General features: G+C 36.4%; 1 protein-coding gene across 6 annotated transcripts in view; it reads right to left on the reverse strand.

Moving 5' to 3' along the window:
- The window catches only part of LOC147033986 (equilibrative nucleobase transporter 1-like), a 227815-nt gene that overhangs the window by 129824 nt on the left and 79940 nt on the right, over positions 1-18051 (reverse strand). For all 6 annotated transcript variants that reach the window (XM_085874440.1, XM_085874451.1, XM_085874460.1 and 3 more), the window contains 2 exons: positions 2049-2358; positions 1488-1534 (listed from right to left, as the gene is read on the reverse strand). In XM_085874440.1, the coding sequence (XP_085730566.1) occupies positions 1488-1534; positions 2049-2358 (357 nt within the window). The remainder of the gene's footprint in view (positions 1-1487; positions 1535-2048; positions 2359-18051) is intronic.

Raw genomic sequence — 18051 nt, forward strand, 5'->3', positions numbered from 1 at the left:
TGGTGAAGCGGCGTTGTGGTTGGTGGTTGTTGTTGTGATGGCTGTTGAGACGTGGTTGGTGGTGGTAATAATGGCGGTTGGTCCAAAATAAAGATAGTAAAAGAAAAACGGCTATCCTGAAGAGTCGCAGCCCTCATGAATGACATTTATTCCCTCTAGACAACGGGTTTGGGCCTAACTACACATATACTTACCGAGATATCTCACCTAAGGGACCTGAATGGTGGTTTGCGAATTTGGTCAACCACAACAATATGTTTGATATTCTATGGGATGAATTGGTGATATAAGGGTTGTAAAGACTGTTAATGAGGAAAAAGAGAGGATGAATAAACACCAAAATATGGAAATCAGTGAAGTTATAAAAATACTTGATGAATGAGAGAAAAAAATTGGAACAAAGAGGTCATCTCAATGAAGAGGAAGAAGAATAAATAAGAACTCTAAAACTAATACTCACTTCAAAAACAATACCAGGGAGGAGAGTTAAACGAGAAAGTGATGATGAAGAAAAAGATGATCGAGTTGATGATGTTAGTTTTTGACCCTGGTTAAACAGTCTTAGGATTATAGAAAATGGTATTGAATTTCTGTTGATTACAGTTATTGTTAATTAGTGTACGAGATATTAAACTTTGGTTTTAAGTGGGAGTGGGACTTTGAAAATCTGAGTCTGTGGATAACTGTGAACAATATATTGTTTGCATAAATAAAGACTGCATGCAAATGTCCAAATGGGATATTATTGGTTAAAAAAGGTCTGGGGGCAAATAGACAGATAGGATATTTTGGAAAAAGCAGACTTGTGGATATCCCTGTGGTAAGATTTTTTTCCCTCATTCACTACAATATGAATTGTTGAAATACACAAACATGAGGATAGATAAACTCATGGAATGGGGCAGGCTGGAGCATTGGTATGGCGGGGCTTATTAAACAGAAGAACTCAAGGGACAGGAGGATCATTGTTCAAGAGCTATTGGTCAATAAATAAATTAACACATGAAACGGATTAGACTTGGAGACAGAGAGAAATTTATAGTCAAATGTTTAAATGGGAAATGATTCCTCAAAAGGCCCGGGGCTCGTTCCCTTCCAGACTCACATAGGGGCAAAAAGACAGATGGGATATTATTAGTCAAATGGCCTGGGGCTCATTCCCTTTGGGGACTAGCCGAGGGGCAAATAGACAAATGGCATGTTATTTTGTCGAAAGGCCTGGGGACTCGCCTCAGGGCAAATTGACAGATGGAATATTATCAGTCAAAAGGCCTGGAGCTCGTTCCCTTTGGGAACTCGCCTCGGGGTGAATAGGTGGATGGGGTATTCTGAAATTAGACTTGTGGATATCCCTGTGGGAGAAATATATTTTTTGGAACATTGTCAAAAAGTTTTTTTCCTTAATCCCCCATCCACTCCAATGTAAAATGGCAACTGTAACAGAACTCTCATTTTGATACTACTAGTATTTGCACGTACACACTCACCGGGTGATGAACAGGCAATGAATACTGCTCCTCCACAGTATAAAACTCTGGAAAGAACATCCACTTTGTTAAGGAAATTCAACCCTTTCTTGCAACAATAACATTACTTCATATTCACATACAAACAATAAATATAACTTTCCATTTTCTGATTTACCCTATCTTTTTGGGGTTGACCTGTCCCCCACCCGTAAACACACGCTTTGCACCGGCAAGATTGAACTTTGGTATTGGGCATGCACTTCAATAAATTATTTTCCAAAAATGCATCTATTCTTTGCAAGAACAATGCAGATCTAAGCAATACCAAAGTACTAAGAAAAATATTGAAACCTGATTATTAAAATCTCCCTGTTGGGTTGGTTCTGCACAAGTAACCTGTTGATAGATATTTCAATACAAACTGTTTAGAGTTTTATAACATGTGTACTATCATTGCTTACATCCCTGGGAAGTTATTGGGTCTTTTTATGATCAGGTGCTATAAATCTTAACCAAACAGAATTCAATGACAATGTTCAATAAATATCTCATTTTTATCCTCCCGCCGTCAGTCCTTACAATGTAACTGCTTGTGCAGCCCAGGTTCCATATGTGTCGAAGAACCAACCAAGGGGCAGCGAGGAGAATGCCATGGTAAAGGTGGCAATGGAGAAAGCAAGAGAAAGAGATTGGTCCTGATCAGGACAAGCAGAAGGAGCTGGAGAGGTGAATGGAGATCTTGAGAAATACGCTCGAGAAAGAAAGGGAGATGTTGTTTGAAAATAAGTGGAAGAGGAGGAAGATTGAGATGGAGATGAGGTTATGGTGGATTGAGAAATAGAGATAGAAGAAGTCAGAGATACAGAGGAAGAATTTGGTGGAGGAAAACCTGTGGGTAAAAAGGAAAATAAGGAAAATGGTTACAGGAAGTACAACAATAACAAGCAATGAAAGAACAAACTTTCACACTGTGCAAGAGCAAGTTGATATGTGGGACATTCAAAAATTATATGAATGAGATACACGCAACAGTACTTTTAATTTTTAATACACAAGTACAAGGAAGAGGGTGGAGATTGAGATCAGCGAAGATAAACAGGTTTAGAAAGGAAAGGATGGTTTGTTCCCATTGAGATAGCTGGTGGAGAAGAGGTTGGAGATGCAAGTTGAAATGGCACTGGTATTTGTGGACCTGGCCAGAGACGGCCTGTGACAATGTTCCGAGAGACATGGTGATGGTGATACTTTTATAGGTGGGAATATTGGAAGCAGAAGTTAGGTTGGTGGAAAGGAACAGCCTCTAACAACCCCTCACTCTCTGAACCCACCCTACCCAGTCACACCAAACTCATCCTGGACTCTGACTTTTGCACCTTCGAAGGGGGAGAGGTTTATGGCAAATCTCAAATCTGATTCTGTTGTTGGACCAGATGGCAGCAGCTCACATGTCCTAAAAACCTCCACTGCTACTCTTGTACATCCTCATTCTGCTCTTCTCACCAAATCATTTGCTCTCGGTTATCTTCAATCTGAATGGAAATCAGCCAATATCACTGCATTACATAAATGAGGTGCAAAAAAAACTGGTAACCCTTAACTGCAGCCCTTTCAGCTTCCTTCCAATCATCAGAAAGGCTATGAAATACATCATCACAGTTGATAAGAAATCCTTCCTTTTCTCCAACAACTTCATCTCAGAGCATCAATTCGGATTCAGACCACGTCACTCCACATTGGTCATGCGGTTTCTGTTCTCCCAATAATGGATGGAGGCCCACAATGTCAGACATGAGATCAGGGCCACCTCTTTGGACATATTTCATGCTTTTGATACAGTCTGGCGTCCCGCCTTGCTCTCCAAACACTCTGCTGATTGCATCCAAGACCAACTCCACTCATACATTACTGACTTTGTCTGCTCTCGTAGCCAATGTGTGGCTTTCAATGAAATCCTTTCATGACCTCTCCCTCTCAACTCTCAAGGCTGGTGTATCCCAAGGCAGTGTTCTGGGCCTAGTCCTATTCCGAAACATCAACGATCTCTTCAGGTCTCTGGAAAATCCTCTTTATCTGTTTGCTGATGACTGCACCCTCTGCAGTGACATCCCTTATCCTTCTGACAAGCAGTAAGCAGCCTCTTTCCTCTCTCCAGACCTTGATGTAGTCGCGAGGTGGTCAAACACTTTGAATATGTTATAATGAGAAACACCAACATCTCTATCTCTCTCCAAAAGGACCACGTGGCAAACACACCCATAATACTTTCTGAACAATTATTACAAACTTCCTCAAGGCACTGACACAAATTCTGCAGTTACTTGGAGGATGTCATGGTAGAAAAGATTTATGTACAATAACATGACCTGTCTATTGTTTTACAGGCGAAACCACATTCAACAGGAGATTTAATAAGTAATATTTATTAATCCCTACTGTCTAAGTTGAAAAACACAAACTAATACTGATTGATAGAAACACCCAATTTATATATTTTTAAATCCCCAGTTTATAAAAGTACAAATGTCACAGATATCAATGTGGCTATTAATTAATTCACGACTTTCAGGGTGGTAACTTATCTCAGGTGACTAGTTCATAAAATAAACTTCAGCAGGTTACAAATGGATGAAGGATCAGATGTGAACATGTTTGAAACACTCTTCAGCTTCCAGCACACAGGTTAGAATCTGACCGGCCAGTCGAGTTGCCTTCAGAGGATGATATTTGTATCACCAAAGTATGCAGATGAACCCAAGTCCACACATCAAGCCGAGCGAACTTTGAAATCGGAACTGCACGCTGTTCAGGACCAATGTGTGTTGGAAGCTGAAGAGTGAGTCGGAGGGAGAGAAGATGTACAGGCAGTTTGTCATCTTGATGAGACCACAGTGGAGATGCGTGCTTGTATGCCATCTCGAAGAAACAGTACAGAAGTGGATTTGTCGAGTTCCTACCGGCCAGCAGACAAGATCGATCAGCATCTGCAGGAGTGCAGCTAGTTCTTCAGTCAGGGCTTTGAAGTGCAAAAGCAGTTTCGGTTCTGCATACAGCACTCAAAATTCCTTCTTGGCTGGTTGAACCAGATTGAAACATGCAGTCTGTCACATGCAGCCCACAGCCATTCCTTCTCACACAGTTCACATGGTGCCTTCCTCACTCTTAAAGCTTCGAGGCAAGCTGTCCGTATTTGTAACCCAAGCACAAGGTCAGGATGGCCGGTTTGATTGTGCTTTCCCAAAGGTTCCGATCAAAGCCTTGTTTCTCACATGGTGTTGTTCTTCCAGAGGCAAATTCAACCTTTGATGGTTTGGTGCAACCTGACCACAAACTATCTTGGACATAACACAGCTTTCATATCTACAGCCCCAAAGTCCTTTAAATAAAAACATTTTAAACTTTTACACACACAACTCCAGTTGATTGCCTTTAAACACATTATTGGTTTATAATTATTCTGATGAAATAATGCAATGAACTCTCATCTACTCAGTAACACAATCCTCTTGAAGAAGTTCAGTAACTCAAACTGTTGCGTGTCCCTATCAGTAGTGTCAAAAGGGAAGGTTTGATGCAGTAATGTGTCCCATTTCTCAAAGTCGCAATATTCGCTCACTTACGCTCACTCATATTTCTCCTTTTCAAACTGGAACACATTACTGTGTCAAACACCTCCCTTTTGACACTCCTCCCCTGCTGGGGGCTGGGCTTTGCCCAGCAAAAAGCAAACATATTTCATATGATCATTTCTTTAACCAAATTGAGTAGTCAAATAGAGATACTATAAATATATTTGTTAAATTTTTGGGAGTAACTTCATTTATTCATCAATTTTAAAAAACAGGTGATGGTAGCCCAGTACGCTGAATATACTGATTCTGGCTCACTTTTCCCCATGTAAATGAATGGGGGATTTTCAGCGATTCATATTTTTTTTCCCTATAAAAATAAACCCCCTTTTTATCCCAAGGTATATTTATTTGTCTCCCCTTTTAACCTGGGGACACTTTTTTTCAAATAACCCATGCAATAAGATAAAGACTTGTTCAAGTAGCAAAGTAGTAATGTGATTTGTTAAAGGTGATTCTAAAGAAATATCTGAAACGTCTAAGCCTCGGGACACTCTTTTTCAAATAACCGATGCATATTGTTTAGCTCACTCATTGAACCTATAAAGATTTGTTCATTCTCAAATTCCTTCAATAGTTTAATTTTCTTTGCACAATAATCCCCATCTAAACTATTGAAAAACAAAACATTTGAATCTTTATATTTTTTAAGATACCCCTTTTGTGCCATTACGAAATGATAAACTTCTCTTTATGCTCTTGTTTGACCACCTCCTGAGCCACAGGTTATTTTTGTTAAGCCCCGCCTACTTTCAAATGGAATTTTTTTAAAGCCCTGCCCACTTTTCTTTAAGCCCCGCCCACTTTTCACGAGGTATTCATAAGCCACGCCCACTTTCCTCTAAGCCCCGCCCGCTTTTTCGCGAAATTTTTATAAGCCCCGCCCACTTTTGGTAAGCCCCGCCCACTTTTCACGAGGTTTTTTTATAAGCCACGCCCACTTTTCCTAAGCTCCGCCTACTTTTGCGAAGCCCCACCTACTCTTACATCATTTCCAGTTCATCTCTGACTCACAAAGAAATCACAAGAAAATTCCAGCATGTTATGGTTTTGAAAAAATTGCCCAAAGAAGGCCTGCGTGAGCTTGCCCAGGGAATTTCCAAAGGAAACCACACCCACCAGTCTTTCCCTATAAAAGCCTCAAGCCCAGGCTCCATTTTAAACATTTTTTTGCTGGCCATGGTGTGCTGTGTGCTTGCCTGGGACTCTCAGACTTGTATGGAACTAAACCTTCAAGTTGATGAACTGGATTCAAACCTCTTATCTGTTGAGGTAAGATTTTTATTTTCCTATTTTCAAACTTTAATTGAAGCATACTCATTTAATAATTAAATAACTTAATTAATACATTATTATTTTCTCTCACAGGAAATTGTATCTGAAATACGAAATGAAAATACTGCTTTTGCGACAACTTGGGGCGAAATTGTTGGCTTGGTTGAAGACTTTATGAGCGACCAAGACCCACAGAACGAGTTCGTCCTTGATGATCCAACCAAAGAGTTATACCTTGGAGACCAGCAAAGTCCTGAAAAAGAGTTTTGCAACAATAGTACTCATTGTGAGTTATCAAGACAATACCCCCTGAACAAGTTATACCTTGATGAGCCAGAATACAAGTTTTACCTTGGAGACTCACACTTTTCAGACATTTTGAAAAATGGAGTTTTCCTTGATGATCCACAGTTATACTATGTGAGATCTATCACTGAAACCCATAAAAATTGGAAAAATGGAGATTTCCTTGATGATCCACAGTTATACAATGTGAGATCTATCACCAAAACCCATCAAAATTGGAAAAATAGAGATTTCCTTGATGATCCACAGTTATACTATGTGAGATCTATCACTGAAACCCATAAAAATTGGAAAAATGGAGTTTTCCTTGATGATCCACAGTTATACTATGTGAGATCTATCACTGAAACCCACTATATTTCTGGAAATTGTGATTCTACCTTGGAGTCTTGGATAGATGGTTATATTTTTGGAGACTTGAAATGTGGGTTCTGGCTTGATAACTCACAATGTGATACATATCTTGGAAACTCAACAGGAATGTGGTTATACCTTGGAGACTTGGAAAGTTGGGTTTATTTTGAAGACTTGAAATGCTACCACTCTTTGGGATCTAAACCTATCAAGAAAGTTCTTACTCCCTCTTTCTACGTCATCAAACCTGAAAGCCTTAAAAGACAGAATTGGAAGAAGAGAAAAAAACATAAAAAATATACATTGTTCGTTCTGGGAAGAAAGTGCAGGCTTTCAAACCTGAAAGCCTTAAAAGACAGAATTGGAAGAAGAGAAGAAAAAAAAATGTAAAAAATATATATATATAGGTGGAAATCTCATTTTGAAAAAGACATTGTGTTGGGCGAGGATTGAGTTGGGGTTGAGATTTTGAATGTGAGGGTTGGGACACACACACACACACACACACACACACACACACACACACACACACACACACACACACACACACACACACACACACACACACACACACACACACACACACACACACACACAGTTAAGCCTTGACTATTCAGTTGAGGATTCTGTGTTTGGGGTTCACAGATCTAAGAACGTCCACCCCTTGACACACATTATATACTGTTATACACCTCGGACTGGGCCCTCGAGTGTCCACAATGGTGTAGAGTAGGAGGGAGTGAAGCGCCAACCCATTGCTCCCATTGCTCACACATTATATACTGTTATACACCTTGGACTTGGCCCTCGAGTGTCCACAATGGTGTAGAGTAGGAGCGAGTGAAGCGCCAACCCATTGCTCCCATTGCGCGCGCACGCACGCACGCACGCACGCACGCACGCACACACACACACACACACACACACACACACACACACACACACACACACACACACACACACACACACACCAACAAACAAAAGTTAAGCCTCAACTATTCAGTTGAGGATTCTGTGTTTGGGGTTCACAGATCTAAGAACGTCCCCCTTGACACACATTATATACTGTTATACACCTCGGACTTGGCCCTCTAGTGTCCACAAAGGTGTATAGTAGGAGGGAGTGAAGGGACAACCCATTGCTCCCATGGGTATTATCTGCTTCGTTTTGTCTTTTGTAATTCCTGTGAATAAAATGAACCTAAAATCTCTTCCCCTTCCAAATCATATATCTTATAAGTCCAAGGAACCGTATCTATTACATCAACAATTTTAAAAAGTTCGTTCGTCCATCGTTTAGTATAACCCTTTTAAAAATGAGATTTCCACCTATATATTCTTACGATATCACCAACTTTGAACTTAGGTTTTCTGACATTAATCTCTTTTTCATATTTTAATTTTGTAAATGTTTCTGATGGTTTCATATTTGTTAACGTGTGAATCGTGTCATTATACTTATCCACAATATCCTGAATAAAAGATGACCATTGTTGTGAACCGAATTGTGTGAATTTTTTATATAGTCTCTCTTTTTAAGGTACGATTAAAACGTTCAACAACAACTGCCTTCCCTTCATTAAAGGTACTGTATAATGTAATACTGTTATTTTTTAGAAAATTCATAAATGTCTTGTTATAAAACTCTCTACCCTCATCAGTCCACAATTTTTTAGGTTTTCTCTTACTTTTATTAAATATCTGTTGAAAGGCGAACATAAGAGTATTTCCTGTTTTGTTTTTTAAAGGGACAACCCATGCGTATGTACTCCTCAAATCAATAACGGTTAAAGCATACTTGTACCCCTTATCATTATTGAGTTCAATCAAATCAGCGGACCAGATATAATCAACTTCCTTGGAATAAACTTTCCTTCTACGAAACTTTGTGAATATTGGTTTATGTAATTCATCAGCTAATTGCTCTTCAGTCTTAATGACATCATTAGAGCCTATAAGTTTTTTAAATTTCCAAGTCCAAGTTTCAATTTAGCACTGATCATCTTCTTCACAATGAAACGATCAACTTTTTCTCTCAAGGTTGGATTTTGTATCAGAGACAAATTATACAACATTTCTCTATCGGCTTCATGCTTTTCTTCCAACGTTGTGGTATTCCCATAATCAATATCGTGTCTCATGCACACTTCATCAACTCTATTGATGGGTTGACTCCATGATTTAGGATTGTCTGCCTCATCTAATCTTTTATCCAAGTTTGTGCCTGGACCACAGAAAGAATACACTGGTAGATGTAATTCCCCTGGTATTCCAGGAGTTGTAAATTTACTTCCTGATAAAAACTTTTGTATATCTCCTCCTAGTTTGTGTTTGGAGATAAGTTGATTTTTTTTTGAACCACACACCGAACATAAACCTTTTTGTATAACCCTGTTATTTTTACTTTTAATATATGAAATATTTTTAGTATTAGTTTTCTTAATACATTTGAGACAATAACTCATTTATTTATGAGAAAAATTCCTGCAGAATGCAAAAACCTTTTTAGTTTCCAACATGCACATTTGAATCTTAATTTTTAAAACATAAAGAATCCTTAGAAATGCCTTCACTCTCTCCTCCATTTATTTAAGAAAAAAAAATGAAAAACTTGAATTAAAATGAATATCTTGTCGATGACAATAGTCTTGCAGAAAATATTTCAAATAGACTTGTCAATTCTTTGTTTTCCTCCTCGGTGGGTTGAGTTATTTTCTGTAATACCCCCAATCTTTTTTTAATCTCATCAGTTTTCATATTTTCATATTTATTTAGTCTCGCTCTTTCCTCCCTCTCCTCCCTCTCCTTCTCTCTCTTCTCCCTCTCCTCCTTCTCTCTCTTCTCTTTTTCCTCCTTCTCTTTCTTCTCCCTCTCCTCCTTCTCTCTCTTCTCCTTTTCCTCCTCTTCCCTCTCTTCTTCAACTCCTTCCTCATCCCTTATTATCCTTGAATCGCTTACACCCCATAGAATATCATACATATATTCATCAGGATTTCTTGTTATTCCTGTATCCAAAATAATTTTTTTTACAACAGGAAACCAATAAAATTTATTTTGCATTTCTAAAAGAGCCTTACCTTTTCTTAACCTTATAATTTTTTCATTATTTAACATTCTAATTAAATCTAAAGTTGTCGGTTTATCAACATCAGCATAATGCCAATCTTTTATTGAAAATACCTCATTCTTATGTTGTATAACATATTTATTAAAATACCGAATACCCTTTTCTTGAAGGTATGCTTGGACACAGAAATGATAATTTTCTTGAAGCCTTCTTGCTGTCATTTATGTATTAGAAATATATGTTAGAATAATATTATGGCACGAAACACCTCCCCATCTTCCCATAGTTAAATCATTTTGTATTTCCTTACTTATGATATATAATCCTGTTTTTTTCTGTTTTCATGATATAAACAAGGGCAAAACCATTATTATATTTACCCTTATTAAATTCTTTTATTTGTTGTTTACTAATCGTAGCCCCACAAAACTCATTCTCGATACCAAGTGGATAATATTCTTCCTTACGAGACTGATTTAATTGTTCCAGGTCTTCGAGGTTAATTTTAAATGATCAATTATACCCTAAATCATTCATATCATACCCCCATTGTTCTATTCTCATCCAAACGATACGCCCTTCTTTATAAAAATTTATTTTAATTTGAACTGTGAATTCTGTATGACCTGGAGATAATATCAACACTTCTGTATCTTTGGAATACACGGCCGTTTCATTTAAGGATATATATTGTGATAAATCGCTTAATCTCACCAAGTCATTCGCGTCAGTCGGGCTTGGATAATTTTTTAATTTATAAGCATTTTTCATGTTAATATTTTTGGTTATATTATATTTATGTCGTTCAGCCTGTGCCTTTGTGTAATAATTTGATAAATCAATATCCAGTTCTTGGGATACACCAAAGATAGAACCATCTTTACCAACATAAGTCATTTATATTAGATTAAAAATAATATCATAAAATTTTCTATTTTTGTTGAGTTGAAATAACACATATAGACATAATTGACCACAACACTTGGAATTTAATTCTTGGACTTGAAATGTTTGATAAACACCATTCTGTAAGAATTTTATGACTTCAACAGGTGGTGGAAGACCAAAACTATCAAAATAATATTTGTCTTGACTATTAAAAATACAAACCCAATGAGAACCGTTCTCATTATTATCTTCTAAGTTCGTAATAATATTCTTTGTATGTTTCGGCACATTTGTTAATTCATCTCTCATACAAATAACCACATGATGAATTTTTAATTTCTTACAATATTTGACAAGTTGTAAATTTGATGTTGTATTCTTTCCAAATTCTTTAAACCACTCATCAATGCTCATTTATTTATTAGAAAGATATAATCCATTACCTCTTTTCGTTAATTTTACACCTGCTTGTGCTATAGAAGAAAGCATATCTCCAACTAACAATCTCGCTTTATCAGGCAGAGCTTCAAGTTTTTCAGCAAAATCTACAATTACACCACTTCCACTAATTTGTTTCTCCAACTCTTTGTTATGTCTTTCCAATTCTTTTTGAGCCTGGAGTTGAGCCTTCCTTCAGTTGGCAGTTTTCACTGCTGTTGAAATACCACCCGTCAATGCTCCAACCGCACTTAAACCAGCAAATAAAGGAATTAGAAATGGGAGAAATCCTCCACTCATCTCTCTTATTGAATATTTTTTCAACATTGGTTTTGTCATTTTAATTTTAAGTGAGCCAGTGTCATTCAAGATTTTAACCTGTTCTCTTGTGAGCAAAACATCAATTCTTACTGCTCCTTTTCTCTGAATTGTATTAACGTTAATCGTACAAGGCTTTTGATTTTGAACACAAGATGATAGTTTATGAAGATTGATTTGATTAACATATACCCCAGTTGGTACTTTGCCACTCATTTATTTAACAAAAAATTATGTGAGACTAATCATCACACCATTATCTGTATTAATCTGCAATTCTGTTTCTTCCAAAAGCAAACAATATGTATCAACTTCTTCACTCTCTCCTCTTTCAATGTATAGGGGAGTATCCACTCGATTAGACTTTATAGTTTCCTTTTGAGCGCTCAGGTCAAACGCATAGATTGTATACAAACTTTTAAATGCTGTCATATCCAAAATAGGTTCTTTATTTCCATTACTTTCACACACCTTTTGGTAAGACTTGTATGCTTCAACAAAATCATTTTTTCCCAATTAATTTCCAATCTATCTCGTGGATAAAATGTTCCATCTAGAGAAACGCGAAGTTGTTTCACCTTAGCATTATTCTTATCAGTCGCAGTATCACCATCTGGCTTTTTAAAAATGATGCACAGATATCGTGGCTTTCCTTCCAGAACACCCAAATTCCACGTGTAAGTAGGTTGGTTGAGTTTAACGTGTTGACATCTTCTTTTGAGGTATGATACACTGAGTGGTTTCTTTGAGTTAAGTCTTCGATTCAACATCTCTTCTGTTTTAAGATTAGGAGTATATTCACTGATATACCAACTCATCTCCTCAATTACAAATTTATTCTGTTCACCAAAAGCACTACCAACACCAAAAAGCAATCTATTTTCATTATCATTCCTTTGTAGTTGAAATCTAATTTTAAGACCATACAGAACTTTATCATGATCACAAAATCCAAATATACCTTTAAGAGGAACTGCCACAGTAAAACTATTTTCTGCTTTTGTATCATCATTATACATTCCTTTCCTTTGAGTATATCCAGGGTCTGTGTTTGTTCCCGTTGACATATCAGGAATAAAACCTTCGACAGACCCCTTTCCCATTCTATCACTGAATGTATAGAGTGTAAATTTCATCATTTCAGATACAGCAGAGACATAATCAACCACTTCAACTTCTTGTTTTCCAATATACAAACGCACACTATCAAACATTTTCCAGAAGAAATCATTTACAAGTGTTGCGTTTGTGTTATTCCCAGCTTTCGTGAATTTAAATTTACACAACAAGAAACTTTCGGAGAGATTCAAATAGGTTTGTTGATTATTTATTTCAAAACTTTTTGTACCATTCGTATTCCAGTCTGTTCCAGTTATTGCATTTACCTTGAAGTAATCTTCTTTTTTAGTGGAGTTTGAGATAATAATAGTATCATCCAAATCATAGATACTATCAATTGCTTCCATACTTGTATTTATTTAGGAAAAAAGATGTTAAAACTTTTGAAACCCTGATCCAAGTATTCGAATTATTTTCTGTCGTTCTTGGGGGGACAACTGAGTTTTGCCTTTCTTAATTTCTTTTATTGCTTGTAATTTATGAGAGTCCTTCTGGGCATCTTTTATGCTCTTTACAGCACCTGCTACATTTCCCACAGCAGAAGCAGTTGAACCAATTAGATCTTTATGTTTTAGAATAGTTGAACCAATACCCATGAGAGTATCAATTATCCCATCTCCTCTAAATTGATGTCCAACACCCCTTTGTCTCTTAGGTTTATAGTATCCTCTACCAAGATACATATCTTCACCCTTGTAGTATGGGGAAAGGAACATCCCATCCCCTGTAATTATTTTATATTTTCCCAACTCGTGTTTCCTCACAATAACCATCGTATTTATTTATTGGAAAACTTCACGTCGGTGAATTCTGATGGATATAACTTCTCCATTAAAAGAAATCATACGATTATCTTGGTCGGTTATCCTAAAATTTACTCTGTGTGTGGTTTTTCCTGACACAGGGAGATAAACCAAATTTTTGGGTTCCATATTGAATTTATAACCAATTGGGGTTGAGTAAGCGCTGAATGAAAATGTTGCATTTGTTTTTTTTTCCATCATTATAAGCACCATCAATCAAATCACAGTGAATTAACACCGAATTTATTCCTGAGGATATTTGAATGACATTATCACTGTAAAACGTCCCATTAGTTTCAATCTTTTTTGAGGAGAAACCCAATAACTCTCTAAATGAATTATCAATTGTGAAATCAACCTTGTAGTTATTTTTTAACTTTAATCGTTGATTTTGAAGTATGTTTTTGAATGTCTATAACAATATTTTTTGGTTCATCACCCTGTTCTTTCATAAGACGAGCAATTTCGGAAGATATTTGAGAAATCTCATATGCTCCGGGTGAGACTGTTCTCGTTTTGTATCCACTTCCGGGATTATAACTAAACTTGTCATTTTTATCAGTTATATTAAATAAGGTATTATAAGTTTCCATGGACAATAAAGATGCCTCATATTCTTTTGTTGGGTCAAGTTGTAGTGGGTATGGGAATGAAGATGTGTGGTCGCTTGTTGTGAAATTGAAACTAAGGATTGTGCTTCTCATCTTATTTAATATGAGAAAAAATGTCTTTATATTGATATTTATTAATTATTTTCATGTTCATCAACTGGTCTAAAATGGCTGATGCTTCATTAAAACAATTGTTATTTCCAGCCTTCTTACTACCTAACAACAATAACAGTCTATTAACTAATTGCGATGGGTCATTTGGAAGAAAACTAATACCTGAACCAAGGATACTTAAAGCCTGAATAATGTGTTTCTCCTTCTCATTTTTCCTACTTTTACTAGAAATACTAACCCTATAATTTAGAGTGTTCAGCAGATCAATATATACTCTATCATCATTATTTTTCATATCCAATGGTTTATCAATATACTTTGATTCATCCCTCACAGTTGAACCTTGTCTTCCATCTTTTGTGAGAAGAAACATTAATCTCGGAGTTAGTTTAACAGGGGGTTGAGCAGAACCCAAGAACCTTAATTCATCATTAAATATCAATACCTTTTCTTGAACAAGATGAAATATTGCTGGTTGTTCTGTTGGAATGAGTCCTGCTTTGGTTTTTGAATCCGCTGAATATTCATTGTTTTGAAGAGCATTCACAATATAATCAGGGGGTCGATTAATCTCTTCCAGTTGTTGAAATATACCTTCATCATCATATACCTTTAATTCTCCTAAATGCTCTAATTCTTCCTCCGTCATTTGATCAAAATCTTTTAACATTTGAAGTTTTTTCGGAGTATATTCTACTGTGGGAACTGTGGAAACATCTTTCATTTTTTCTTGGGAAGTTTTAAAAGTGGTTTAAAAAATTTATCTTGTTTTCTTTCAAATGCTTCTTCGCCCTTTAGTTTCTGTCTGCGTTTCTTCTTTATGTCTTCCTGCTGTTTTACAACTTTTGAAACCAACTCTTGATGTTCCTTAAATCTTCTTGCTCTTTCTTTTGCATCCATTTATTTATTGTAAAATATCATTTAATGAATTGTAAAGATCAACAGGGAAATTTTCCTTTTCTTCATCATTCAAGTAGATGTGTTCAAATAAATCCTTTTCTTTAAATATTTCATCAAATTCTTTATTAACATTAATGCGAGTTGTAATTTCTTCTTCACTAATACTTGCATCTCTGCTTTTCATACGTTTGCGTTGAGTTTCTTCATCAACATCAAAACCGAATGATAAAATCTTCACTCCGCTCAGATGTTTAATAATTTGTCTCGTTCCTTCTGGATTAGTTTCTAATATCCCAAGACCACCAGATTTTAGTTTCCTTAACTCACTCTTACAATGTGAATATTTTGTTGTACCAAGAGAAACTTCCTCAAATATTTGACCTTCATTCCTCAATCGCATATGTTCCTCCACTGAAATATAGTGATAATCTTCACCTTTTACTTCTCCAGGTCTTATTGCTCTAGTTGTTGTTGATACAATGCGTATCACGGGGTGTTTTTTAAGTAAATTTACAATATTCTCATTTGTACTACACAAGAACCTTGATTTATGAAAGTTTTTTCCGGAAGCAGATTTACCCACAAGATTTACAAAAATAGTTGTCATTTATATATGTAATTGTTTATAAAACAAAAAATATATCCCTTAATATCTCATCTTGTTTCACAACAATATATTTATATTTTTCAGTCGTGTGCTTCATGTAATCCTCAAATTTCTTTTTACTACATAATGTAGAACAATTATCTCTCCAAAAATTATTGATATCTATTGAATTTAACTTGAATAAAATAAAAGTATTAGCATTGTTTCTGATGGAACGACGAAGAAGTTGAAAGTACGATTGACTAAGATAAATACAATTACAAGAAGAATGTCTCCCTCTTGTGTAGTAGCTGTCCATTACCGTTTGGTTTCTCTCATTAACACAATCATCAAAGATAACGAGGTTCTTTTTTGATTTATCCAAATCTTGGGGAGACGGTATATCATCCGTATTATCACTAAGAATACAAGTTATCGGATTTGAATTCTTTTTACATCGCTGTGTATCACAAAATAGTTGAATTATGTCTTCAATGTTATAATCATTTAGGTTTTTTTGACGTTTAAATAAACCGATTATATCTTCTTTTTGAAGACCAGCATTAAAACCTTGTGAGAGTAGTTGATACTCTGGTTGAAAACTCGACTTTGTGAAAATTATTAAATTATCATAATCTAAAAAGTTGGGAGTGAGGAGCATCTTTAAAAGTAAGCAGGTTTTTCCACATCCACTTGAACCAACTATGAGACATCTTAATGAATTTGGGAGATTTTTATGGTTGTTAAATTTTATCTTATTTTCCCAAATGGGTAAAAAATCATTCATTTATATATTTGGAAAACAGGTTATTTAATTTATTATTGGCTTTTTTAGAAACTCTATATTTTATCCTAAGTTCAGGTTTAAATTTCAAGATAATCCATTATTTTATTTATACAATATCTTGTGTTGATATAATATAATTTTATTATATTATATCAACACAAGTTGATATAATAATGTTGATATAATTTTATTTATACAATATCTTGTGTTATAATATAATATAATTAATAGGCTGTCGCTCAATGATTTAAATCATAACCGCACTAGAAATCGAAGTGTCAACATCACCGTCATACTGAAGAAGAAGAAAAAAAAACCAAGGAGTCTGGAACACTGAGGCTAACCATTACCTCGACGCGTTTCGACTTATGAGTAACGTACAAGTAACGTGTGTCGACGTGTGTCATCGATCGCGTAGCGTGCCTACAACTTATGCCCGCGTATGCGGAACGTGTGTCATACGTCGAGTACGTCGAGAAATTTTCAACATGCTGAAAATTTCTCGACGTACTCGGCGTATGCCAGAAAACTACGACGTATGCCAGCGTGCTCTTAACGTATACAAAACTTACCCATAACGTATTCGACGTGTGCCAGCTTGGTTCGGCAAATTTTTCATACGTCGGCATACATTGGCTAAAACGTCAAGGTGTGACAGTGGCTTCACACTTCGATGTCTCGTGCGGTTATGATTTGAATCGTTGAGCCGCAGCCTATGAATAGCCTACGCCACGTGATCGTCAGCGAAACGCTGCCGCGCTATGCATAAGTTAGACTATCGTTGGTATGTTATTCGTTGGTATGTTATCATGTTGGTAACGCTCAGCATTCGTTGGTATGTTATCTATATGTGATTAAAACGTTCTGTGTACGTTACTAATACGTTATGCATACGTCCAACACGTTATTATACGCCCAAAACTTTAAAAAAAACATCAATTATTCAGCGTACGCAAGCGTTTTACATACATTTTGAGACCTTGCCATACGCTGGCTAAAACGTCAAGGTGTGACAGCCCCTTAAACGACGACTGGATTGGGGCATTGTGTTTATCTATAAATGCGCATAAGAAATAGAGAAATTATTAGAATACAGTAAGTCATCACTATCCGGAAGTCCATTTTTATTTTTTTTTATTTTTTTTTTGTATACCTTGGTCGAGGCTCGTATGAGAGCTAACACACAACTCACAGCAAGGAGGCATGAGACAAGAGGGGCGGGAGTGGAAGGGACAAAACAGTGGGGAACAGACACATTAGGTGAACTGTGGAAGGGAGAGGGATGGGGATGGGATGGGGAACATGGCGAAGAGAAGATGGACATTACAGGGACTTTCAGGAAGGAAAGCAGGAGAATTGAAGGAAGTGGGCTTGGGTGGATTATCGGGGG

This window comes from Eptatretus burgeri, chromosome 1 (genome assembly GCF_056783735.1).
Source record: "Eptatretus burgeri isolate ZD-2024b chromosome 1, Ebu_testis_v1, whole genome shotgun sequence".
NCBI lineage: Eukaryota > Metazoa > Chordata > Myxini > Myxiniformes > Myxinidae > Eptatretus > Eptatretus burgeri.